The sequence below is a fragment of the Ovis canadensis genome, chromosome 3 (genome assembly GCF_042477335.2).
Source record: "Ovis canadensis isolate MfBH-ARS-UI-01 breed Bighorn chromosome 3, ARS-UI_OviCan_v2, whole genome shotgun sequence".
NCBI classification, from domain to species: domain Eukaryota; kingdom Metazoa; phylum Chordata; class Mammalia; order Artiodactyla; family Bovidae; genus Ovis; species Ovis canadensis.
In genome coordinates this window covers 69,545,569-69,572,728 of record NC_091247.1, presented here as the reverse complement: position 1 = coordinate 69,572,728, position 27,160 = coordinate 69,545,569, and the positions used below count along the sequence as shown (strand labels likewise).

At 46.5% G+C, this 27,160-nt stretch overlaps 1 protein-coding gene across 5 annotated transcripts in view; it reads left to right on the top strand.

The window, feature by feature from the left end:
- SPTBN1 (spectrin beta, non-erythrocytic 1) overlaps positions 1-27,160 on the top strand; it is a 209,918-nt gene that overhangs the window by 154,765 nt on the left and 27,993 nt on the right. For all 5 annotated transcript variants that reach the window (XM_069583334.1, XM_069583331.1, XM_069583333.1 and 2 more), the window contains 14 exons: positions 2,638-2,729; positions 4,154-4,234; positions 4,594-4,709; positions 7,870-7,982; positions 9,103-9,290; positions 10,296-10,413; positions 11,424-11,582; positions 12,205-12,507; positions 14,462-14,615; positions 15,237-16,107; positions 16,202-16,339; positions 17,125-17,881; positions 18,690-18,892; positions 23,634-23,724. In XM_069583334.1, coding sequence (XP_069439435.1) covers positions 2,638-2,729; positions 4,154-4,234; positions 4,594-4,709; positions 7,870-7,982; positions 9,103-9,290; positions 10,296-10,413; positions 11,424-11,582; positions 12,205-12,507; positions 14,462-14,615; positions 15,237-16,107; positions 16,202-16,339; positions 17,125-17,881; positions 18,690-18,892; positions 23,634-23,724 — 3,384 coding nt within the window. The remainder of the gene's footprint in view (positions 1-2,637; positions 2,730-4,153; positions 4,235-4,593; positions 4,710-7,869; positions 7,983-9,102; positions 9,291-10,295; positions 10,414-11,423; positions 11,583-12,204; positions 12,508-14,461; positions 14,616-15,236; positions 16,108-16,201; positions 16,340-17,124; positions 17,882-18,689; positions 18,893-23,633; positions 23,725-27,160) is intronic.

Here is a 27,160-nt window from a genome sequence, read left to right as displayed (position 1 = left end):
GTGGTGTGGGTGGGTATGTGGAAGGAGGCTAGGGGTCTAACCCAGAGCTGTTTAGAGACACTCCCTGAATGGGGGTTCCTAAGCCTGGACCGATAGATCATCTGACCCCTTGGGAAAGCTTTTTACTCACTCGGGTTCCCAGGTTCCAGCCCCAGTGCTTCTGATTAAATAGGTCTGAACGGAACTGAACTGAGGCCAGGAACCATTATTGAAGATGACATTATTAATGGAGTGAGTTTATTTTGCAAACAGAACTCTTCTATAGGTTTCTGTCATTTGGTTCCTGAATGATTTGAAAATAGAGTGAACACCATTTAAATTCACTGATCACTGCTCTTGGCCTTAGGCCAACAGAGGTGAAATGAGCAGGCCCTCCTTGAGCCTTGCCTCGATTCCGTAGAGTAAGAAGTTCTATTTCTCTTGCCTTTGGCCTGTAATCAGAGCATGGAAGGGCATCCTTACAATGGCCTCCCTTGACAGCAGGTTGGTGCCCACAGCCCTTGGGTTGTGAATTGGGTTGAGTCACTGACTAATTAATACCCGGCCAGCTTGCCTTTTTCTGTGCTTGAACCTGTAAATGCCGATACGTACTTTCTCCCTTTCCTCTGAGGAAAGAAACACAGGCTTATGTCACTTCGTGGCCTGCGGGGATTGGTGTCTGCGATGCCCCTGCTTCCCGAAGAGCTTTATCAATCCATCCCCTGCTCTGCAAACACTTACTGACTCCTCCCCAGCCAAGGCCCAGCTAACATTCTGCCTCCTCTGTGAGGCTTCCCTACTTATCTGCAGAGACCTCTCTCCCCACCGCTCCCCAGCTCCTGAATATACAGTCTCATCTTACATTACGCACGCGCGTGTCCCGGAGCCCCCAAGGTGCGGCCAGCCCTGATGTGTGTGTAGCAGGTGTGCATTAAATACCAATGGTGAGAGACAGGTTTTATGCAGCTTTCCCTTTAAAACAGTAAAAGATGATGTGAGAAACTGGAATAAAGGTCTTTGAGTTTGCTTAGTCCACATAGGGAGATGTCTTCATTTCAGAAGGGTAGGTTCTGTTTCTGGGAGACCAAGTCTGAAAACAGATTCCATTCATGAGATAGAGGAAAGATGATGGAGGTTAATGTGTAAAATTCCACCTGCTTTCCTGGTAAGTCTGCGTTTTACCCCTTGAGCAAGGGTTACTCTTGTATACTCTTTGTAGTTTAGAATTTATGCAAACTCAAGACTTCTCTTGGAGAACTTTTTTAGAAGCATAATAATTTCAGTTTCTAGGTGTTTTTCCTAGTTGACAGTTTCTAACTTTTTAATCTTACACATCTCTCTGTTCTATCCTCTTCCTACCTCTTTTTCTTAAAAAGAATTCTGGGGTGTGTTTCCAGATTAGATGGAGAGACCTTTGACAGGGGCCAGGACTGGGAAGCTTGGAATGGTTAGAACTGAGAGAGAATGGATGGCCTTCTAGGCCGATACCATTTTCCCCCACTCCGTTCCACATTTTATTAGTATAGTCAAGGAAACTGAAGACAGAAGGGTGTTTAGAGCATTTGTCTAAAAATCACATAACTGGTACGCAGCCCATGATCCAAAGAGGTGACATGTAGGTTTCCTTACTAAGAGCCCAGCCCTCCATATTTTGTATTTCTTAAAGTGCACAGCAGTGCTCTGAGATAGCCACTCCTCAGTGGGGAAGCCGAGGAGCTCACCCAAGGACACGAAGTATGTGGGGGAACCTGGATTCAAACCTTGGAAGTCTGACTTTGGTCCCAGTGGACCAGGCTCTACGTCCTGTTGAGAATCAGCAGACTATGAGTGCCTTATGAATATAGGCTGTCTTAGTCCGTTCAGGTTGCTAAACGAAGTGCCTTAGGCTGGGTTGGTTCCAAGCAATAGACATTTATTGTTTACGGTTCTGGAGGCTGGAAGTCTGGGACTAGAGTACCAGCAAGGTCAAAGGAGGGCCCACTTATAGGTCACAGACTTCTCATTGTATCCTCACTTGGTGGAGGGCTCTAGGAAGCTCTCTGGAGCCTCTTTTATAAAGCACGCATCCCATTCATGAGGCCCAGGACTCCCAAAGTCCCTACCTCTTCATAATCACTTTTTGAGGGGATTAGGATTTGAGCATAAGAATTAGTGAGAGTTGGGAGCACAAATATGCAGACCATGTAGCACAGAGCGTGGAAGCACAGCATTTAAGGGCACTGTTTCTCTGAGAGTTTGGGTCAGTTTTCAGGAAATGGTGCATACACAGTCCTCATCAACAAAGGACTCATTGACTGTGGTGTGGGAAAGCTTTGGTTGTGCAAAAACAGTATTTTCCTAGAGTCTGCTGGGATTCAAAGTGTACCATACCAGCCACCATTCTAGCCTGTGGTTGAGAAAGATGGGCTATGCTGGGAGTAGAAATGATCCCTAATAGGTTCTTGGAAGTCATGGCAGGTCTTCACTTTACTCTTTGTGCAAAGTAGAGAACCTAGTTCTGGTCGTTATTTCCAAGAAGGAAACCGGGCTTCAGAAAGCAGTTTTCATTGACCCTCAGAGTAGACATTCTGCAAGGCTAGGTGTTGACCTAAAGTTTACTCATTATGTATATGCAGACCTGACATATCTGTTCGTCTAATATTTCTCTGTAAACCTTAGATCCAGGATATCAGTGTAGAAACTGAAGACAACAAAGAGAAGAAATCTGCCAAGGATGCTTTGCTCTTGTGGTGCCAGATGAAGACAGCTGGGTGAGCATGAACCCGGGGTTTAGAGACTACGTCTGCCCAGACTCAGTTTTACCAGAGTCATCACTTAACCGGTGTTGACAAGTATCTTTTCCACTGCTTCCACTGAGATGTCTTGTTAACTTGTAAGCAGTTGAGACGCTGACATTTCAGCTAGCTCTTGGAACGGAATGAGTTGATTTATATTCTGGACCTGTCATCTGTACAATCATTTTCCTTCTGTTTGTTTATTAAGGAAGTTCCAGAGAGAAGTTTATCTTGAATTTTAAAACCCTGAAACTGTGTTTAAAAATCTCATCCGTGGTATTTGTAAAAGTTGTGGGCTTTCTGCTCTAAGTTCTGTGCTTTGGGAAGCTTTGTGCAGTAAACTTAAGTGGACAGATGTAAGGTACAAACTTAGTCTCTGTACGTTATCTGAGTTTGCCTGCCTTTTATTCTTTCATTGAAATTTCAGTGAAGATATTTTTTAGAGAACTGCATCTTGTCTATTGCTCACTGAAACTGTTGAAGCTCCCAGGTACTAACTGAGAACTGGTTTTGTCCCAGGTTGATTTTTTTTTTAAGTTTCTGTTGAATTTGTTACCGTATTTCTTTTGCTTATGTTCTGGGTTTTTGGCCGTGAGGCATCTGAGATCTTAGCTCCCCAACTGATCAGGGATGCAGGGATCGAACCCGCATCCCCTGAATTGGAAGACAAAGTCCTAACCCCTGGGTCACCAGGGAAGTCCCCCAGGTTAATCTTGTAGGTCAGGGCTACATAGAGGACAGTTGTAACTGTAATGGGCGTGATCAGTCAGTGATAACTGTGGAAACCATAAGGAATGTAAGGCTTAGTAAGGGGATCAAGTTAGGAATGAACTTTTAATCAGCCACGGACAGAAAGTTATTAATAATCAATGTAGTGTAGAGTAGCTGATTGATTATTGGTAAGCGTTATAGGGAAGTGTTTCAGGAAGGTACTTGATTTATGAAACTTCATCCAGTTCAGTGATATAAGGAAGAGGGAAAGCTGAGTGTTTGAACAGGTAACCCCAGCTACTTCCTCTCCCAAAGTGATGTGTGCACTCAGGTATCCGTGTTTGCAGGCTTCTCATAGCTGCGCTGGGGGCGTGGAAAGCCAGTGAAGCAAGGAAACCTTGGAGGCATCTAGTCAGGGTTGCCTTTTTCTCAGTAAGCATGGTGTTTTCAACCGAGGACACAGATCACAGGTTGAAATTACCAAGAAAGAAAGCCATGTAAATATGTGTTTGTTTTTATTTTTCAACAAGCAGAAGTTTAGATGATCTTAGCTTCAGCTTGATTGTCTTCAGTGTCTTTATTTCGTTACTGTCTCACATTTTCTCAGTACCAGCAGGCTTTTCTTTAAGTACTACATTTAGCAAAGCACAGAACTTTATTTGGTAATTGCCTTGTGTTGTGTTTCTTAGGTACCCCAATGTCAACATTCACAATTTCACCACCAGCTGGAGGGATGGCATGGCCTTCAATGCACTGATACACAAACACCGGTGAGTCCTTTGCGGTCACGCTGACCACGTTGGGGGAGGACGTTGACACCCTTGTATAGCCGACTGGGGTGATGTTCCATCTTCACATTTGTTGCCTTAGATGTTGCACCACAGTGGAAATCCCTGCCTTCTACTTGAGGAGAGTGGGAGAAAGTGTGTAAAGTGTCCCAAACAAAGGAAACAAGTGTGCCAATTCTCTTCAGTTCTCTTAATAAACTTTAAGGTTGTTTATTCAAAAATTGGGTTTCATTGTTTGATGATTAAATATCGTAGGCTTTTATTCCTAAGTGGACACCATTGGTCTCACGGTGTGTTTTCAAGCTGCGGTTTCTGTTGTGTTCCACTGTTGTTCTCCACAGGCCTGACCTGATAGATTTTGACAAACTAAAGAAATCCAATGCACACTACAATCTGCAGAATGCCTTTAACCTGGCAGAGCAACACCTTGGCCTCACTAAACTCTTGGACCCCGAAGGTAAGGAGCTGAGGGGTAAGAGGAGTAAATAAAAAATCTGCTTCATGTCAGTTTGTTTACGGGCACCATGTGCTTTGGGAATTATCTAAGGAAGAGGATCTTAATGTTGGTCTATGAATTACTTGAGGATTTGTGTAAAGGATTATACCTGAAAAGGCCTTGAAAGATGAGTATGATTTAAACATGTTCCAAAGGAGAGGTCATGGTAGGCAGAGGGATTTATATGAGCAAAGGAACGAGGAAAGAGGAAGGTATAACAGAGGGCTAACAGTTCATTGGGGGTGGTATTAGCTTAACAGTAGGAAAAATACAACCAGAAGGATGACTGGGGGCCCAACAGGTAACAGTTTTTCGAGGTTATTCAGCAGACAGTGGGGAGTCACCATAGGTGATTAGCCTCTATGTTTAAGGAAGAGGACGTGAACAGGCTCTCACTTGCTGATTGACTGATAGTCAGGCACCACCCCCCCACCCCCCCACCCCCCGGGCAAGAGCATGGTTTGGCCTGAGGGCAGGAAGGTTTAGGAGCCTCCTTAGCAGACTGTGCAGTAATTGCTTCTCGGTAAGAAGAACTTAAATGAGGACAGTGCACCAGGAGCCTGTGGGTGGCAGAAAGAGTAACACGCAGTCCCTCCTTGTGGCCCGCTGCTTGGCGGCACAGCACCTTACTCTGCACGGAACCAGCCTCTCTGTGCCCCACAGATCCCTGCAGCAGAACCTCAGAGACTGACTGTGGACGACACAGAGCAGACCTGTGTGGGGCAATCCAACGGGCTGTAACTCCTTTATTAACAAAATCCTAATTGTAGGCTTCATCTTAACATGAGCTATCATAATGTTTTCTCATGTGGAGAAGTATTCAAACTGAGAAAGAATTTGTAGGGCTGGAGCTTTTTAGACCCTCTTAGCTGTGAGCAGATACTAAGAAAAAGCTGTTTGTGAGTGAAAGTTTAAAGTTTTTATAAATATAGAACAGGAAGTTAAACTCCCCAAGGGCAGATCGAGGTCATGAGGCTGCCAGGCAGGCTTCTTGCTATTTTCCAGTGCATCAGATTCACTGATAGGTTTACTGCAGGAAGCTGAGATAAAATTATCTTTGTGCCAGCCTGTTAAGTGATTTCTCAATATAAACACAAAACTAAAATTCCTTTGGCTGTGATAAATCTTTGTACTTAACCCCTGCCTTACTGTGGAAAGACATTCTCCCTGAGCCATAGATCTTTGTGCTGAGATAAAGAATCTTTTTTTGAAATCACTGTGATAAAAAATTTAATAACTTGCTCATTAGTTGATCTTTCTAATCACCCCCCTCTATGAAAAGGTCATTTGAAGACAAGGAGCTAAAAAAAGCAGTTGCTGTCATTCATCCTGTGGTTTTGATCTTGATTATTAGTTGTCCTTAGCTATTGTTAGTTGCCCAATGTCCCAGAGAACATCCGTTTAAATACAATTGTAAACAAGTTTAAAAAGGTCTTGCTTGCTCTCTCCTTCCCAGTCATCTCCCATTTTGTGTTTATTAAATTATACACACGGCCAGGGCCGGCACTTTTTCCCTAACCTTCTCCAGTTCTGTCTCCGTGGGGCCCACATTGACAGAGCCAGACACAGGAGTTGGTCACGGGCCCTGGAGTGGGAAGAGTAGCTGTGGCCCCCTCTTCCACTGGCTGCCTCAGTGACCCTGGGCAGGGAGCTTTCCCACGCTGTGCCCCAGTGGTCTTGTCTTTAAGAGAAACAACCCTATCCACTTCTATCCTCCTGGCAGCAATGGAGGTGCACAAGTGAATGCGCATTGCAGAAGAGCCCACTGTGTCAGCAAAGAGCATTCTGTGTGTTCTCTCCTCAGTGTATCCTGAACTGAGTACCTCCATCACTGCCATACCCCAAAGACTGGCCACCTTCATTCATTTGCTCCCTCCCTCAATAAATATTTATTGACCACTCACTCTCTATATATACAGCACATTAGGAGGGGAGGAGCAGAGTGACACTCAGTCTTACAAGACTAATGAAATGTGCATACGTAATCATAGAGCCTGACAGAAAGCAGAGTATAAACAAAGAGGACAGAGGAAACAAGTCATTCCAGCTGCAGGGATCAGAAATGACTGTGAGGGAGTGTTAGTTTCTAAACTGGACCTAGAGGATAGGAAGAATGTGATGGGGGTAGGGAAGGCCCTTTCAGGCAAAGGGAAGTTGAAAGTGGAAGGAATATTGGAAATTACTGGGGTGGTGATGGTGGTGATGGTGGTGAATAGTTCAGTTTGGTTCAGATCTATGGCACCTTAGAAGAACTAGTAGGCTGTAGGATGAGAAATGTCTACAATGGTGCTTGCCACTTAGAGGATGCTTGATAAATATTCAATGGATGGATAAAAGGAAGGGAGAGAGGAAAGGAAAGTTACGGGAAGTTGTAGAGGACTTCAGGACTTATTTTTCAGACTGAAGGGCACTTTTTGAGTAGTTTGGGCTTAGAGGAAGTATGCTCACAGCTCTGCTTCTGGAACATCAGCTGGGTGCAGTGTGTAAAGGGAATTGAGTAGCAGGGAGACCCAGTGAGGAAGCCATTGCTTCAGGTCAGGTTATGTGACCGTGAGAGTCTGGTCTGAGAGGGACAGTAGATTCCATGAATAGAATCATCTGGTCTCAGCCCTGATGACTGACTGGATGTGAGTAACAAGAAGATAAAGATGTCCTCAGGCTTAGTGACTGGGAAAAACTCTGGTGCCATTGTCCAGAATAAGCAGCACAGAGCAGCCTGGGGTGGGGGAGGTGAACATGGTGTGTCTGGGTAGTACCCACATCGCTGAGTTATCTGACTCAATTCTAACTATGTTATTCATTTCCATGTAGTAGTTTTGCGTGTATTTCATCATCTCAGTGGCCTAGGATTCTTGAGAGAAAGGATCAGGTCTTTTAAGACTTTGATGTCTTTATTGGCAATAGGAGGCAGTTTTGAATGTTCATCTAATAAAAGAGGTGGGGAGGTGGTTTCATCTTCGTTAGTTACCGTTACAATCAGCACTCTCATGGCAGAACTTCAAGCCCCCAAAATTGAAGGCACGGGCCTGTTGAGTATTGAGCAGCTCTTCTGGGTTGTTCCTGTTGCCTGGGTGGCAATGCAGTGAGCAAAGCACCAAACAGAATCTCCTCTGGGTTACAGATATCAGTGTGGACCACCCCGATGAGAAGTCCATTATCACTTACGTGGTGACTTACTACCACTACTTCTCAAAGATGAAGGCCTTGGCTGTTGAAGGAAAACGAATTGGAAAGGTGAGCTCACACCAGTCCTGTAAGTTGTGAGACGCAATGAAGGTTTGTGTCTAAATGTGTTGCCACCATGTCTCAAACGTTGAGGTGCTGGGAGTTCTTGATGAAGTTCTCCAATGGTAGGGAAGTGGGCAGAAGCCTGCCATCCCAAAGAGGAGCAGGAGTTGGGAGGGGTGGCTGAAACATGTAGGAAGAAAGTTCAGGAGGTCTCACCCAGGGCTTCCCTGCTGGCTGAGCTGGCAAAGGATCCGCCTGCAGTGAGGGAAACCCTGGTTCCATTCCTGCATTGGGAAGATCCCCTGGAGAAGGACAGGCTACCCACTTCAGTATTCTTGGGCTTCCCTGATGGCTCAGATGGTAAAGAATCCTCTTGCAATGTGGGAGACCTGAGTTTGATCCCTGGGTTGGAAACATCCCCTGGAGGTGGGCTTGGCAGCCCACTCCAGAATTCTTGCCTAGAGAATCCCCATGGACAGAGGAACCTGGCAGGGGCTGTAGCCCATGGAGTCGCAAAGAATTGGACATGACTAAGTGATGCTGCACACAGGCACACAGACCCGAAACACCCCTCCCCTACAGCCTTGCCAGAAAATTGGGTATTAAAAATCTGATTGAGTTGCCTGATGTTACTGATGTGAAAATCCTACTTAAATGCTTGGAAAGGCCTTAGAATAGGGCTTTTGAAATTCTTTTGTTTGGCTGATGTTCCCTTGCCATATATTTCAAAACACCTCAGACCAGAGGACCTTGTCTTCCCAGTGCAATTGAATGGAAGATTCACGGGCATTCATGGAATATGACCAAACCAGATAGCGCCCTTTTTGTTTCTCTAGGAATTTTGGAGCCTAGGCATCAGGTGTCATTCAGGATCTTAAACCCTTTGCCTGGGGGTTGGGAAGTTACAGAACCAATTACAGTTGAGTTAAGCTGTCATTGCTCACAAATAATGGCCACAGTCTGAGCACCTGTTAGCAAATGGTTCTTGGAGTTTAGTGCCAAAGTCTCAAAGAACCATTTCAAAGCCAATCATTAAGCATGTGCCGGCTCCTGGAGGGCTGCAGTCAGGTTCCCCTTACGTAGTGATACTATCTTGCTTTTCCATTTTTCTAACCCTTGTTTATAGGTGCTTGACAACGCTATTGAAACAGAAAAAATGATTGAAAAGTATGAGTCCCTTGCCTCTGACCTTCTGGAGTGGATTGAACAAACCATCATTATTTTGAACAATCGCAAATTTGCCAACTCACTCGTTGGGGTTCAGCAGCAGCTTCAGGCGTTCAACACTTACCGCACTGTGGAGAAGCCCCCCAAGTAAGATGCAGATTGGAATGCATTACCCTTCCTACAGCCACAGACTCCTCTTTTCTGACTCACATGGTCTCATCTCAAAGTGAATGCCTTTCCCCAGCGGCCTGTCCTACTTGTTTGCATCTGAGTCTGTGTTGCTGAGACTTATTACAAATTGTACCCACTGTGAGCCTTTTCCAGGAGAAATGTGCCGCTGGGACATGGGATACGTGAGAATCCTAAGAAATGGTGCAGGTCCCCAGTTCCTTCTCCTGAGCTCTTGGGCCTACTGTGTTTCAGAATTCCATCGTTTCTGGATTTTAGAGAACTAGCAGATATGTTGTGTTATAAGCCTCCAGGTGGTCTGAGGCTGTTACTCATAATCAAGCCCACTAACGTATCAGTAGCAGAACATGTAAATATTCACAAAGTGTGAATGAAGAAAGGATAGTTTCATATCAATTCAGATCAGGTTTTGTTGCCCCCCCAAAGTTTGATTGTTCATATATCTTAAAAATTCATAATTGCCCAATAAGCATTGTGGATCTTATCTGTTGCTTATTATGGCTAGAGTCATTCCTCCTCTTTCCTGAAAACTCCACTCAGTAGTAAATTCCTGGCTGAAGTCTCTGCAGCCTGTTGACAGTGACACTGGGTGGGTGGTTGAAATAATCCTTGTTGAATGCATTCAGCTGTGAAGCAAGTTCATCGTCCAGGGTTTGGTGTCTAAAAATCTTGATGGAGTTGATTAACAGAAGAGTAGCACTCTGTGCCCCCAAATGTAAATGTCAGGAATAGTAACCAACCGCAAGAAAAACCCCACAGTTGGGCACATATTGAGGTCTGCAGTACCCAAAAACTGTGGTTTCTGTAACACACACGTGCTTTGCATAAATCAGGATGGAGAGAAATGGGTTTTAAAATTGTGAGGCTGCATGAAGTGTCTTTTTCTCCAGAAGCAGATGAGTTTTCCCCTTTGAAGAAACAAAATATAGTAGATAATGTTTGTGGCTGGTTTTCTCTGCCTAGATTTACTGAGAAGGGGAACTTGGAAGTCCTGCTTTTCACCATTCAGAGCAAGATGAGGGCCAATAACCAGAAGGTCTACATGCCCCGGGAGGGGAAGCTCATCTCTGACATTAACAAGGTATAAGACCCATCCATCTGGCCTTCTCTGTGGGCCCCAGCCTCCTGTAGGTTTTCTGGTGCTCTCAGTGGGTCTTGATTGCTGAGAGATCTTGAAAGACCCCTTCCTGGCCTGTCGAGTTACTGAGTGACAGTCGTTGCTCAGATAGTGCTCAGGATCAATGGAGTGCTTGTGGTGATTTGGGGGACTTGACTGGAGGTTTGGGGGGATGTTAGATTTTATCAAACCAGGTTTAGCCTGTTTACCTTGCTACTCAGATCCACAGTCCGTTTACCTCTCATCTGTCCCAGGCTGCTGGCTCAGCCATCTTTCAGTTGCAGACAGGAGAATTCAAAACCTTATGTATCTGGAACCCCTAGAGGTTAGGGCTTAGGATTTTGACTCCTTCTGTCAAGGAAGTTGTCAAAAAAATTGTTTCTATACCTGTGATGTCTCCAAGTATTTCATTTCATTATTTCTAAGTAGCAACTTGAAAAAAATGTAGAACCGTGATCAGTTGTACACATTTCGATCTCTTTTAAGAGGACTTTGTTAAATAATGTGAAATAAAATATTTCACAGGAATGAATTTAATTGGTGAGGATTTGGGAAAAAATACTCAGATCTATGAATTGAAAATAAGTGGCTCAGAGTGCAGAGAATGAAAGATTAATAATATGATTTCTTAGAAGTCGTTTATCTTTTTTATATGCTGAGAGCTATTGAAGATACTTTGCTTCCTCTCAATGAAAGTTAAGAGATTTGTAACTTACGTTACATTGTTTCATATCTTCACTGTTTTGTTTTCCAGATGTAACACAGGATCTTTAAATTTAGATAGGGGAGAGTATTCCCATGGGGCTCAACTGAGAGAAAATGATTTTTTTTCCCCAAGGCTAAGAGTCCCTGAGGGTGGGAATGGGATTTCCCTCCTAAGTTCTTAGGTCTTTTTGAGAAGCACTGGCTGTTAACTGCAGCCTAGGAATGGCTCCTTGAATATAGCCGGAAACCATTCTCTTTCATTTCCACAGGCCTGGGAAAGACTGGAAAAAGCAGAACATGAGCGAGAACTGGCCCTGCGAAACGAGCTCATAAGACAGGAGAAACTGGAACAGCTCGCCCGCAGATTCGACCGCAAGGCAGCTATGAGAGAGACCTGGCTGAGTGAGAACCAGCGTCTGGTGTCCCAGGTCTGCTCCGGAACTGTGTCCCTCAGAGCCTAGGCCATGCCCGGGGCCTTCGGACAGCTGTTGTCCACATCCAGCACCCCATCTCATCCACTTCCCGTGGAGAGGATGTTGATGATTTCCAATACAGTTTCTCTTCTACTATTTATCTAACTTTTCATAGATCTGGAAGTAGCTCAAACAAAGTTTGTTGAGAGCTAATGAGTGTGTGTGAACCGTTCATATTTATATAGTTTTTAAAATTTCCCCTTTCTCCCAGCCTTTGGCCTTCAAGGCAGCTAGACTGGCCTTGAAGTAAATAAGTGGCTCCTTTTCTTCTTGGCTTAACTTAAGCCATCACCTGCTCCAGTCTCGTAGGTCAGATGCTGCATACATGCCTCGCACCTCTGTAAAGTAAGTTGTCACTGGTTTGCTCTGGGCCCATGAGCAGTTCTGCGGGCCTCAGGGAAGGCAGAGGCCCGTGGGGTCAGCACTCTGGAGTCAGTGTTTGATTTTTGGGACTCCGCCCCCACCCCCCAAAATTAATGGGCGTGCTCTGGACTCCACTTCCGTTTTCTGTTTCTTTGTTCCACACTGGATGGCTTTTGAATTTTGTGTTTGTTCTTTCTGTTCCCTTTTGTCTTAGGACAACTTTGGATTTGACCTTCCCGCCGTTGAGGCCGCCACGAAAAAGCATGAGGCCATTGAGACTGACATTGCTGCATACGAGGAGCGTGTGCAGGCTGTGGTGGCTGTGGCCAGGGAACTGGAGGCAGAGAACTACCACGACATCAAGCGCATCACAGCACGGAAGGACAATGTCATCCGGCTCTGGGAGTACCTGCTGGAGCTGCTCAGGGCCCGGAGACAGCGCCTCGAGATGAACCTGGGGCTGCAGAAGATATTCCAGGAAATGCTGTACATCATGGACTGGATGGATGAAATGAAGGTAAAAGACATGCCTGCCTACAGGCTGGAGCTCACTCAGTCAGGCCTCTCTCTCTTCTGGGCCCCGCCCACTAACCCCCAACACACAGTAATGCCCCGGTCTAGTCGCCCATGTACAGCCAGAGAAGGGCCATGTCACTCATGGGAAGGCTGTTGGGTCACACGTTAAATGAGCTGTGAAGTGAGAAGTTGTAACAGGACCAGTTCCATAGTTGAAAGTCTGCTGCTGTGACTCAGATCTAATTTAGAGAGATTCCATGGTAGGCGATCAGTAATTGTGATTTTCTGTGGTTTTAATTCTTTAGCATTGAGCCAGATCTCTGCCTCATTGGTCTATGTATGAGTGGCACTGCTTTGGGGAAGGGCCCAGGCAGGTAGTGTAGAAGAGCAGGAGGCAGCGTGGACAGAGTGCAGCCCTGCCACCAGGCAGCCAGAGTCCAGATTGTGAGTGCCACAGCTTCCCTGCCTTCCTTTGCAAGTGGAGGATGTGCTTACCATTTCCCTTGTGCGGTTACAGAAAGAATTAAGTGCAGGACATGTGTATGTATCATAGGACGGGGGCTGGAGGGGCTGCCAGTGCTCCCCTTCCATTACTAGCAGCTCTGAGCATGGAGTTCCCAGCTCCCCCTTGACCCAGGAGGAGCCCTGCCTGTCCTATCCTCTGATGCAGGCCCCTGATAAGAGCTCACTCATGCCCAGCCATCTCCTCCAGCTGGGAGGCGTTCAGCCCCGTAGCCAGGGCAGAGTAGGGCAGTTTTCAGGCAGGACCATGAAGCCTCCTTTATCTCCCACACTGTGTTCGTTTCTAAGCTTGACCTGCGAGGATTTCCTTCCTAGGATGTAAGCCCTTGTCTTGTGCTTACCTCTTGAACTGTTCCTGCCAGGGGGAGCAAGGTCACTTCATACCATTAGTTTTTCCCTTTTATGGTCCCAGATTTGTGATGTTCTCATATCCATATATGTTCTCATTAATCTTAACTGCCTAAAATAGAAATGTTCATAAAATCTAGCAGAGAGGTGCTTTGTACTTTAGAATTCATCCTCCACTTTGTAACTCAGATTGGGCCAGAGACCTCCTCCTAAGTAAGGGTGAAGTAGAAATTCCATCTGGAGAGGATGTCTGATGAGACCACCCTTCTCCCCAAATTGGGGTGATGGAAGAAATGAATGTTAGCCGGTTCAAACTTAAACCTGAGGCATTGCTTAGGGCGTTGTCCTAAGGGTGATAGTCACCTGAGCTGACCCTGTTTTCCTTATTTGATTAAAGATGTGGTCTGTAGTTAGCTTCCTTGGTGGCTCAGATGGTAAAGCGTCTGGCTGCAATGTGGGAAGCCCGGGTTCGATCCCTGGGTCAGGAAGATCCCCTGGAGAAGGAAATGGTAACCCACTCCAATACTCTTGCCTGGAAAATTCTGTGGATGGAGGAGCCTGGTAGGCTACAGTCCATGGGGTCTGTAAGCTTTTCCACCTGACGCCTTTTCCCATTGACTGTAAGTACAGAGGTATACCAATGAGCTCTCAGACAAGGTGAGCATCCAGTTAAGGAGTCAGCAGCTTCGAGGAGATGTCTTTAAACTGTGATATGAAGCAGCTGTCACCTTAATTGTCTTTTCTTGAATAGTTGTTACTGCACCAGTTTCTTCTTGGAGGCCCGGTTTATTTCATACTGATGCCCCATCCCTTCCTTTTTTTATTTTTTTTTCCCTATTCTATACTTTTTAGTGTAGGCTTGGCTTCTTATTCAGCATAGATGATCATTAGTTTATTAAGTCTCTCCTGCTGCTTTTGGGTTTGTTTGTTCTGATTTTCTTGCCATCATCTTCCTCTAAAGATACAGGGAGGGTGGCTGGAGGGACGATACAGCTTGGCTGCTGGCTCCCATCCTGTCCACAGATTATGAGACGCTGAAGTCCAGGTTTTATCACAGTTGTCTTCTCTGTGCCTCTTGTGTTCAGGTGCTGTTATTGTCTCAAGACTATGGCAAACACTTGCTCGGCGTGGAAGACCTGTTACAGAAGCACGCCCTGGTTGAAGCAGACATTGGCATCCAGGCAGAGCGGGTGAGAGGTGTCAACGCTTCTGCCCAGAAGTTCGCAACCGACGGGGAAGGTAAGGATGGACCGACCCTGACGGTGCCTCCTCATCACCAGAGGCCCGTCTCTAGAGACTTGGATGAGCTGTGTGTGGTAGTGCAGCCTTGAAAGGTACCAGCCATTTGTGGGTTCCCAGTGGGCCATGTTGGGGATTTAACAAGATGCTGTAGGGTGGCCTTCTGAACATTTTTAACTTCTTGTTACTTTTCTGAAATGGACCTATCTTTTCCTTCAGCACCCAAGTGCTACTTGCTTATGTTGGGCAGTGAACTTTGCCAGACTACACTCTGCACACCCACTGCTTGGCATGGCTCTCTTCGCTTTCATACTTGGTCGTGTAGATATTTGTTCTAAGTTTGTTTGGAAAGGTTTGGTTTTGTGCAGGTTCAGAAACATTTAAATGCAGCTACCTTCTTGTTTATAGTTTACCTCATTTTTTGGTTCCTAAGTGACCGAAAAGAAAATAATACTTAGGGAAAAAAAAACATTGCTCCTCCCTCCTCCTAGACGGTGACCCTGCACTTTGCATGAATGGGGGACCTAGGAAGGAGAACAGGGGTGTAACTGACTGCCTATCTGTGCATGGGAGCCCATGCTTCCACTGTCACACCCATGTGCCCGCCTTGATGTTACACAGGTTACAAGCCCTGCGACCCCCAGGTAATCCGAGACCGAGTGGCCCACATGGAGTTCTGTTACCAAGAGCTTTGCCAGCTGGCGGCTGAGCGCCGGGCCCGCCTGGAAGAGTCCCGTCGCCTCTGGAAGTTCTTCTGGGAGATGGCAGAGGAGGAGGGCTGGATCCGGGAGAAGGAGAAGATCCTGTCCTCCGATGACTATGGCAAGGACCTCACAAGTGTCATGCGCCTGCTCAGCAAGCACCGGGCATTCGAGGATGAGATGAGCGGCCGCAGTGGCCACTTCGAGCAAGCCATCAAGGAGGGCGAAGACATGATCGCCGAGGAGCACTTCGGGTCAGAGAAGATCCGGGAGCGGATTGCGTACATCCGCGAGCAGTGGGCCCACCTGGAGGAGCTCTCGGCCATCCGCAAGAAGCGCCTGGAGGAGGCCTCACTGCTGCACCAGTTCCAGGCGGATGCTGACGACATCGACGCCTGGATGCTGGACATCCTCAAGATCGTCTCCAGCAACGACGTGGGCCACGATGAGTACTCCACCCAGTCCCTGGTCAAGAAGCACAAGGACGTGGCGGAGGAGATCGCCAACTACCGGCCCACCATCGACTCGCTGCACGAGCAAGCCAGTGCCCTGCCCCAGGAGCACGCTGAGTCCCCCGACGTGCGGGGCCGGCTGGCGGGCATTGAGGAGCGCTACAAGGAGGTGGCCGAGCTGACGCGGCTGCGGAAGCAGGCGCTGCAGGACACTCTGGCCCTGTACAAGATGTTCAGCGAGGCCGATGCCTGTGAACTCTGGATTGACGAGAAGGAGCAGTGGCTCAACAACATGCAGATCCCAGAGAAGCTGGAAGACCTGGAGGTCATCCAGCACAGGTGAGCTGCTGCTGTGAGGTCCCCCACCCACCCTCCCACCCTGTGCAGCTTCAGTGACCAAGCAGGTGACCGCTCTGTCAAATTGCCTTTGCAGATTCGAGAGCCTCGAACCAGAGATGAACAACCAGGCGTCCCGGGTGGCAGTGGTGAACCAGATTGCTCGGCAGCTGATGCATAGCGGCCACCCAAGTGAGAAGGAGATCAAAGCCCAGCAGGACAAGCTCAACACAAGGTGAGCGTGAGGCCAGTGGCAGCAGGCTGGCTCCCTGTGCTCAGCCAGGAGGGTTGGGGTTGCCCCCCGAGCCTCATGGTCAGGGATTTCCTGCATGGGGTCACTGACACTGTGGCACCATTGTCGTGGCATCAGCATTTGTCCTTTGACATACTCTGGTTTTCTGAGAAGTGTCTCTGAAGGCAACATGGTTCAGGGCACCCCTCCCCCATGTGGGAAGCGAGAGCCTGCGTGAGACCCATGCCCAGCATAGTGGGTCATGGCATCAAGGTGGCGCTTCTGCTGTCCCTTTTAAAGTGATTTCTGGAACAGGGTTTTAGCATGTTTGAGATGTAATTGGTGGATGAAAGTCCTAATTATCAAGGTAGGCTTTTGTCCTGGTCTTATCTTTCTATTGAATAAATACATTTGAGTGGGTCTTGGTGGCAGCTGAAGCCTTGGGGTATGGGACATGTTTAGTAGGTGCAGCTTGGAGGTAAGAGGTGCATTGTAGTCAGGAGTTAAGTGACTTTGGGGGACAGATGTCTTGTCATTGCTCACCTTTCCGCTCTTTTAAGTTCCTTTCCTTGTCAGGCTTCTTACAGATTAGAGTGTGTCCCTGAGCTTTTGCGATGGTGGTACTTGGTGTCCACATACTGAGGGAGGTGGTTTTCCAAACAGCACATAGTCAGAGCAGAGGTGGCAGGAGAATGGCAGCTCTGACCATGACTGTGAATTTCATTGTCCAGCCACCGCCTTTTGTCCTGTCTCTCACACTGCCTTCTCTGCCACCCTGGCATCCACAGGTGGAGCCAGTTCAGGGAGCTGGTGGACCGGAAGAAGGACGCGCTCCTCTCCGCCCTGAGCATCCAAAACTACCACCTCGAGTGCAACGAAACCAAGTCATGGATCCGGGAGAAGACCAAAGTCATCGAATCCACCCAGGACCTGGGCAACGACCTGGCGGGTGTCATGGCCCTGCAGCGCAAGCTGACCGGCATGGAGCGGGACCTCGTGGCCATCGAGGCGAAACTGAGTGACCTGCAGAAGGAGGCCGAGAAGCTGGAGTCCGAGCACCCCGACCAGGCCCAGGCTATCCTGTCTCGGCTGGCCGAGATCAGTGACGTGTGGGAGGAGATGAAGACCACGCTGAAGAACCGTGAGGCCTCCCTGGGAGAGGCCAGCAAGCTGCAGCAGTTCCTGCGGGACCTGGACGACTTCCAGTCTTGGCTCTCCAGGACACAGACTGCCATTGCCTCGGAGGACATGCCTAACACCCTGACCGAGGCCGAGAAGCTCCTCACGCAGCACGAGAACATCAAAAACGAGATTGACAACTACGAGGAGGACTACCAGAAGATGAGGGACATGGGCGAGATGGTCACCCAGGGCCAGACAGATGCCCAGTACATGTTCCTGCGGCAGCGGCTGCAGGCCCTGGACACAGGCTGGAACGAGCTCCACAAGATGTGGGAGAACAGGCAGAGCCTCCTCTCCCAGTCCCACGCCCACCAGCAGTTCCTGCGGGACACCAAGCAGGCCGAAGCCTTCCTGAACAACCAGGTAACGTCCCCCACCGCTTGGCGTCCTCCCCATCAGGCTGGGCCTCGGCTGCCTGTGGGCTGCCGGTTTACACCCACTTGTGTGAAGTCAGAAGAGCAATGGACAAACACTCTTTTTCCCTGACTTCTAAGGCACTGAAACCCGTCACAATGAAGGGGATAGAACTGAAGATTCCCATGGAGGCTGCCTTGCCTTGCAAAGTATCGTTCCACCACAATAATGGTCTAGGACCTCTTAATGTCTCATAGTATGTTATCATAGTAGTTCATTACATTGGCAACATTCTGAGATGTATTAATCCAATCGAAAAGTATTTGGGGGGAACTTTTTTTTTTCTGAATGGTTCTGTCTTTCTTGCTCTTAGAAAGGTCAGGGTCTTGATCAAGTGACACAATGCAGAAATTAGAGAAAGAGCTAAGGATGGTCACCAGCAGCAGAGTTGATAATGTCTCTTGAAAGATTAGGTTTGAAGAATCTGTTGCTATCACCTTATGGGCACATCTGTGGATCCTTGTGGCTGATGCACAAGCCTTCATTTACTTCCCTCACTTGCTTGGGAGGAAAAATGAGAGCATTTAACCACTTACAGGAATCTAATAGTCACTTTCGGCATCTCATTGGGATATTTTCCCTCCTCCCAACTTTTTATATTATCTGACTCCCTAGATAATTTTAGCTAAGTGTGACAAAGCAATTGTTGCAAAGTGTGGAAATAGGGAAGACTGGTTTTTATTTTTTTTTCATATTCAGAAGGCAAGTTGTATCTCATGATTTTTCATCTTGCTGTGATTTTCCCTTTTTAATTAAGGAGTATGTTTTGGCCCATACTGAAATGCCCACCACCTTGGAAGGAGCTGAAGCAGCTATTAAAAAACAAGAGGATTTCATGACCACCATGGATGCCAATGAGGAGAAGATCAACGCGGTTGTGGAAACAGGCCGGAGGCTGGTGAGCGATGGGAACATCAACTCGGATCGCATCCAGGAGAAGGTGGACTCCATCGATGACAGGTGCGGAGTCCTGAGGCCCTTAAGGAAGTCTTGCACCCTGGGGCTCTCAAGCAACTGTATCATTGGCCAACATCTTTGGGGCTGTGGGTTTAAATTCCAAAGTGGGCAGGATACGGGCTTCTAGTAAAATTTAATCTACAAAAGAAAGCCTGAAAAGCCAAGCTAATCCCTGATCAAAGACTTACAGCGCTGAAGTGCTGAGTAGCAGTGGGGTATAAGCCTGCCCTGTAAGAGGTGACACACAGCACGACACAGAGCACATCACCCAGTGGGACCCTGAGAGCCAGATGCTTCCCCATCCAGCCAAACCCACGTTCACCGTCACCCAAGCAAGACTCCTCTGAGGTCCCAGGAGGGGTAGGGAAGAAGGGCAGGGTTTGCTTGTCTGAGTACCTGGCAGAGCCAAAAAGGGAGCATCACTAGGCCTTTACTAGAAGGCCTAAGGATACTGCTGTATTGACATCTCGTTTATGAGAAAAGACCTTTTCCTCTTCAGCCAAGCTCTCTCCACCATTAGATGCTGCTGTTTTGTTTTTGTTTTCAGTTCCAAGAGATTTTTCTTCCTGCCCACATTCTGTGTCAGACCCTGTCTCCTAACAGTCACTCTGCCTTGGTTATTACTAAAGCAGGAGGTCTAGTGGATCTGGTTTGGACACACAGCCTGGCCTGGTTCTGGCCTGTTCTGAGCTGGCCACTTCTCTCCAGGGATGGCCTATCTGAGTCAGTCACCAGTTTCTGTTACAGCTGATCTCCTCTGGTCCCAACCTGGGCCAGATTTACAGGCTCACTGTGAGATGATGTCATCAAGAAACGAGCTCTTTTTCAAGGCTCCTCTGACCTTCCAGTGCAGTGAGGAGGAAGACCTGCCAATGGGGAGCAGTTCCTTACCGTGTCCGAGAGGGTGTCCTGGGACCCTGGGCCATGCAGACGTGCCACGATCTGCAGTGGAGAGGGGACCGACTCGTTGCCCATAAAAGATCGCGCTCCTGGCTTTAGCCAGTCTGTCCCGTGCACTGATTCAGATCCTAAACCATATGCTCTAAGGATGGTACTGTGGGAATAGGATATAAGGCAGATTATAATTTTGTATCTGTTGCTTTTAAAACAGCTACAAAAAAAAAAGATCTCTCCACCTTCAAATGAGTATGAGAAACAAGGATTGAGCAAGACAGTTTTAACAAGGAGAAAAAGAATTTCCTTTTCTCCCGGTGTTAAATCTCACTATTTTGTAAACATGATATCCCACGTTCCTCCACGTTAGGTGCACACAGCTGGTTTCCTGAAGATGGGCTGGGCCACTGGGGACACTTGTGTTTAGGCGGGCGTGCAGCTGCCTGGCCGCTTCCTCAGTGTGTTGATCTCCCCCCACCCCACCCCCATGCCGCAGCTGCAAGGGCTTGTTGGAAGCAGGTGATGCTGTCAAGACTGGAGGCTCCTGGATATAGAGAACATTTTAGCAGCTCTTTGTTGGAGCTTAAGCTTCCTTTTGTCCTTGACTCAGAGCCTGGGCACCTGGGGTTCCAAGGCCTCCTGGGGATTTCTGTTGTTAAAAGCAGTGGGAAGACGATCCTCTACTGTCCTTAAGCTTAACAGAGAAGGGGGTGGGGCTTTCTGGTGATCTACCCTCAGAAGGATTACATTTCTAACTTTCCTCAGCATATGTTCCCTGAATTCTGGTTTCACTTTAATATCCCCAGAGACCTCAAAATCTGAAACTTGACCCCAGAGGATACTGGTCTGTTATAAAAATATACAAATCTGAGTTCCAGGTGGTGTCGGAGCACGAGCTAAGTAAATATCTAAACCTTTGGGATCTGATCCCCATCCAGAAACATTCTGACGCTCCCATGAAGCTATTTTTGTAGAATGCGAAATCATTATAACGTGCTTACATTCCGGAAATCTTGTCGATTACCGCTGAGTTCGTTGAAATGAAAAAGTGCTAGAACAAAGACACTGACTTAACAGATGTGGGTAGGGTTTGAGTGGCCTTTATAGTGCCTTTGACGTGGTGGAAAGGAGCCTGCAGTCCAAGCCTGCTCAAGGCGAGTAGGAACAGGTGAGCTTCCTGGCTCAGAGGAAAATTCCAGCCACAGTGCAGTCCTGGGAGAAAAGGAAATCTGTCCATTTTCATAAAGCCAGACCCTATCTCACATGGGAACAAAACTTAAAAATTACCAGCATGCTTTACTCATTTACCTATGGTTCTTCACTTTTCATAAGAACCAGAGTTGAACCTAGTATCTGCCTCTTGTGATGAGGAGCTTTTGAGTCTCATTATAGGGGTAGGAGGTGAGGGATGGAAAGAAAGCAAGAAATTTAACCTCATCCCAAACAGCACGCTAAAGAGTAAGAGAAATGGCCCAAGTTCTGGAAGGTCCTTCCCTTTAATTAAATCCATGATCCAACCTTGAAGGACTTCCCTGAGTTTCACTTCCCATGAACACCAGGGTGGAGAAAAATTGTCCAGGCAGAAATCTGTTGGGCACATGTGAATCTTCATTTTATAAGAGATACGTTCAAGATTCCTTCTGGTGGTATTTCTCTCTATGTTGACTTTTCTTAGTGTCTGAGGTTATTTTTAGCTGTTACTTCAGTGAGCTTCAAGGTTGCATGACCTGTTTTAACTGTGTCTCTGATTACTCCTTGCCATGACAGCATTTTCGTGTGATGCTTGGGAAAGAAATGAGATCTTTTCTTCAAGGCCTTTTAACTCGAAGCAGGACTCTTGCATTTTGTGACTTAACTCCAACTCAGATTACCTTCCTCTGGAAGATTTGCTTTATTTTTCTTAAACCCCCGTACAAACAGTGACTGGAACTTGAGGGTTGGGAACTTGAAGGACTTTGCTTGACATTCCTTCCCCACCCACATTTTTTGGATGACTAATTCCTTTAATCTGAAATCACAATCTTTAAAAAAATTTTTTTTTAAGTTTTCATCTTTGAGAAAGGATCGCAATAAAGTAAAGGGACTTAGGCCTTTTAAAATTATTACTATAAAAGTCACAGTGTTATAAATGTGGCATAGAGGGTGGAAACTACTACCTTTTAATCTCACCCTTAGCACATGCCACTTTGGTTTCTGCTTTCTAATCTGTGCCTTGGAATTTTTTTATCATTAATTAATGCATTAACTTTTTTTAAATTTAGCATTATATAAGAAGTACTTTTCTATTGTTGCACTTTGTTTTAAGTGGTATGAACATATTAAGACCCCTTTGTCTGAAGCTACAGAATCCCTTTCAACTAAAAACAAACAGTAAACTGTTATCTTATGTGTTGAGCAATTCCCTGACAGTGTTCTTTCCATTCGCATCGTCCCTGTGATCTGGGAGCTGGAGAAGCAGTGAGTGATTCCCTTTGGTCTACAGGCAGATGGTGGCCTCAGTGCTAGCAGTGTCCCTTGCCACTACTCCCTGCAGACCTGTGTGACGCGCGGGTCATTACGATCTTCTTGCACTCAAAGAAGGTATTTTAAAAGCCAGCCTGTAGCAGGTGCTGCCTGAGCTGTCCTTTTTTGGCATCATGGAGAATCAGAGGTCATGTTCTTCCTCATCCTGGCCATGGGGGTTAGTGAGGTTGGTCAAGAGATCTTGCCCAGACACTGCAGCAAGAAGGGACTTGGCAGGAAAACCCAAACCTTCCCATTTGCACTCTCCCTTCAGGAGATCTGGGTTCATCCCTGGGTTGGGAAGATCCCTTGGAGAAGGAAAAGGCTGCCACTTCAATATTCTGGCCTGGAAATTTCCATGAACTCTATAGTCCATGGGGTCACAAAGAGAGACACGACTGAGTGATTTTCACTTTCACCTTTCGCCATTCTTCACACCCTGTGCTTAGGCCAGCTGGCACTTGGGTTCCTTGGAAGTATGAGGAGCTGTGTTACGGTGATGCTTCTCAATTCTCAGTGTAGTATGGCTCTCCTCGAGGCAATAGAACCACATGAAGGCGGTAGTGTTCATGGCACTCACAGCATTCACGTGGCTCTTCTTCACAGTCCAGTGGGAAAGCCCCTGGGAGTGGAAAGAAGTCTTGCAGGGGGCTCCCTATACCTCCATGGTGTGTGCCAAGAAGCCCTGTGGCTGCATCTGAGCTGTGGAGTGAGTGCCTGGTGTCACTTGTCATTTCACCAAGTTCAGCTCCTTCTGATTCTTCTAAGTGTCTTGGTTAAGGTTTTGTGCTTTAACTTCTGTAAGCCTTGGTTACCCTTATGTGTTGATAAAGATGGGGATTGAGTAGGTAGATGATCTCACAGGTCTAAAAATTTTCATTCTTGGTTTATTGTTGTTTGGGACAAGCTTTTCTCATGATGAGAATCTTACCATCAGGAAATGTACTTTGAAGCCAGTTACATGGTTTTCCGTATTTTCTTAGCCATGTACATGGTCTGTCACCCAGGTATGAGTTTTCTAAAGATCAATTTTATATTTTCCCAGTTCCTAAAATGGAGAGTTGTGCTGAGTGCCTGCTCATGGTGTCTTTCCCTAGCACCAGACTTAGGAAGCTCTGTTGCTTGCATCCTGGCTGGCTGTGTGGCTGGGACAGGTGTTCTGGCTTCTTGTACCATGGCTTACTCATTTGAATGCTCGACTCCCTTGTTTATTTTGTCTCCTTGACATAATCAAGAACTGTCAGCAGATTGTTTTCAGCGTGTAGAGAAACCCAGAAAAGAAACAATTACAAATTCTGTATTTTAAGAATTCCTTTCTAAAAAATCATTTTTATTATCGTTACAACAGACACAGGAAGAATCGCGAGGCAGCCAGTGAGCTTCTGATGAGACTGAAGGACAACAGGGATCTTCAGAAATTCCTGCAAGACTGTCAGGAGGTACATCGCCCTTTAACACCTCCTTTCCTCTTTTCTAACAAGAGCCACCAAGCATTTGGCAGAACCACCCTTGGGATTGTAAAATGAACTGAGGCCAGAAATTCACACCAGATATTTGCAGGTGGGGCAGTGTCAGTTCTCCAGCCTACAAGCTACCACTTAGAGTAACCAAATTATTACAGTCTAGAACTGTGCTATTCAACACAGCAGATACTAACCACATGTGGCTGCCTCATTTTAAATGAAGTTAAGAGTGTAGTTTTCCATCATGCTGGCTGTACTTAAGTGCTCAGCAGCCGACTGTGATTCATGGCTGCCATATTGTATGGACAGTGCAGATGTAGAACATTGCCATGGTCAAAGACAGTTATATTCTCAAATATTCTATAGCCTAAAAGCATCTACTATTTAAAGTAAGGCAGAGTTACTAGTAGGGAAGGAAAGAAATGAAAGAAACTGCAGTTGGCTACCCAGGTAAGAAGAAAGATTTCAAAAAATACACACAGTTTTCTTACTCATTGAAGACCTTGAAATATCCATCCTTCAGGCTCCTGCCAAGAGCAGTAATCCTGATCTCAGACTCTTGAGTTTTAACATGTGGTATTCATCTGATGATTCTCAAACTATTTTATACTCCCCTGATACGTGCATAAACAAACTGGGAAATCTAAAGTTAGCCAGTAAAACTCAGTCTGTCTGTAAGCTGGTTGGAAGGAAGCATCTAGCTGACTTCACATGCGTGAGATCACAAGCACATCGTATTTCACTATCGACCAGAGAACCATGGTGAGACTCAGTCCTCTCTGGTTTATTAGACTAAATCTCATCAGAGGCAGAAGTGGGGTGAAAAATATCCAAGGGAAGCTGTAGGGATCTTGGGGAAGGGGAACTGAAGATGGAGAGGGGAGGATCAAGGTTATATGCTAAGAATATGACCAGACTCTTCATGAATCCTTTGCATGTAAACTTGTAGCTGTGTGTTAAATATGGCTCTCATAACAGTTGAATCAGAGCCGGAGACAGAAGCAATCCTTCATGTCTATTAAACTGCTCTCTTTAATCTTAAAATGTGCTCCAGCAGCTAAACCTTACGAAGGAAGAGAAGCCCCTCAACTGTGTAGCTTAGGGTCTGTTGACATTCAGGGCCACACTGATGAATCTGGGTCCCTGGAGGGGTTTGCCTGGAGCCAGACAGGCGAGGCCAGGAGTGCCTCTTCAAGTCACTCCCAAGCATGAATAACCCATTTGAATAGGATGCTCTTTTAAAGAGGCATTCATGTCTCCAGACAAGACCCAGGGAAGAGTAATGGATTCAAGGTTAGCTGTGTAGAGTCGCATGACATGCTGCAGTGAATACCAAGTGGCCCTTCAGCCCTAAGGGAGTGAAAAGTTGTCAAGAGACGTTTGCAGCCTGGGCTGTGCCCTTCCCAGATTGGAAGTCCCTGAAGTACCTTAACGTTGCCCTTGAAGCCCCGCCAGTGACTTGTTTTAACCTCAGATCAGACGGGAAGGGGGTCTGCTAGGGAAACCAATGGGACCCCATCCCTTTGCTTAAAGAACAGATTACTGAGATGAAATCCATTGACCTGAGCATGGTGAAATTTGGACTGAATTTAGGGAAAAGAATGCCAGGAAATAAGCAGGAAGTGAGGGGACAGAGGAACCTTTGAGAGAGGCTCAGTTGAAATTTCCAGCCCCTGATTTTCCATTCCCATCCATGTGGATTCATAAATAGAAACATGTGGGAAAAGTAAGTAGATAAGATGTAGTCCTTCCAAGTAGAATCACAGGAAATAGTTTCAGTAGATCTTTAGATCTTTGTTAATTCTTGTTCCAGGTGAGCGTCGTTGGTTACAAGGAATTTATTCCCTGACACACACCAGTGACCGATAGGCACACCCAGAGGGCTCAGCCCTGTGTGATTTCCCCTCCAAGAGTGCCCAGAGGTTTTGGCTGGACTTCTTTGTCCTGGAGATGATTTGCAGGTCTCTTTGTGACTGCTGTGCCAGGTCTCCCTGGGTTATCTATTTTTTCTTTCCTTGAACCTTGTTAAAAGTTAGTACAACCATAAGATCTGCTGGGGCTACCACATCAGCATATATAGATGCTGAATAAAGACTGAGTTTACAAATAAAGACTGAATTTAGGTCAGGTTTGTCAAAATGTGTCAAAGTGTTAGTCACTCAGTCGTGTCCGACTCTTTGTGACCCTATGGACTGTAGCCCACCCAGCTCCTCTGTACGTTCAATTCTTCAAGCAAAACTACTGGAGTGGGTAGCCATTCCCTTCTCTAGGGGTCTTTCCGACCCAAGAGTCAAACCCAGGTCTCCTGGATTACATGTAGATTCCTTACAGTCTGAGCCACTTGGGAAGCCCAGTAGTTTCCACAAAGCGACAGAATTTAGGTCAGGTTTGGGGGCTTCAAAACCCTTGGTGTAGAAGTACCAGCAAAGGGTGCTATTATTATTAAGGAATAGTCTTCTTTATTAATTTTCCATTATTTGGCCTCATTAAAATATGCCCATTTTAAACCAGAATCTCTGAGAATGGAGTCTATGGGTGGACTAGCCCTACATATGAAAACCTACTTATTATTGTGTTGGTGGATACTTACAGAGCACCCAGAAGTCAGATTTAATGCTGCTGCTTGCTGTTGGTATTGTTCAAGGTCTAGGAAATCCAGATGGTCTCCTTGCCACACCCCCTTCCTGGTTGGTTGGAGGCTAGAGGAGGCTGGGATGTAAGCTCTACCATTGTTGCCACCCACCACGAATACTTCCTGGAGGGGGAAATTCATTGCCGCAGTGCAGGGAGGATGAGCAGGGCCTAGCTAATCACAGTTATAGATGGCAATGCAAACAGCATCATGTTTTTTGTGTTGCTATTTTAATATGATACCCTGAAAAATGAGTGATTTAAAAGGTCCTGCTTTTCTATTCTATTCCCTGTTTCCATACCTCCTGTTTTCTGAAACTGATTTCTTCCTCCGCTGGAGGGCAATATAACTATATGCGGTGGCACCGGCATAGCGGGTTCAGCGCTTTGCTTTGAGCTTAATCCAGTGATCAAAGCATTTGTTCCTATCCTTTTCCAATCTGCACAGTGTTCTATTCTGCAGAGAATGAGCATATTCTTAAATGACCTTTGTCAGTGCCCACGGATAATAACTATGGGTCTGATTCCAGAATGCTGATAGAGGTCTGATGAACTAGCAAGTTCCACGGCTCTGTCTCATTGTGCTGTCACATGCTGCTTTATCTGCAGGATGATGTGTTCAGCAAAGAGCAGATTTGTTTATAAGCCTCTGATTTTTATGTGGCTCCTTTTTCTTTTAATCTCTCTTGGGTAGGTGGTTATGAATAGAGCAAATATGTGGATGTCCTTTGCACTTTGGATCATTGCCATTTATTATGTTTAGTGTGCACGTGAGGAATAC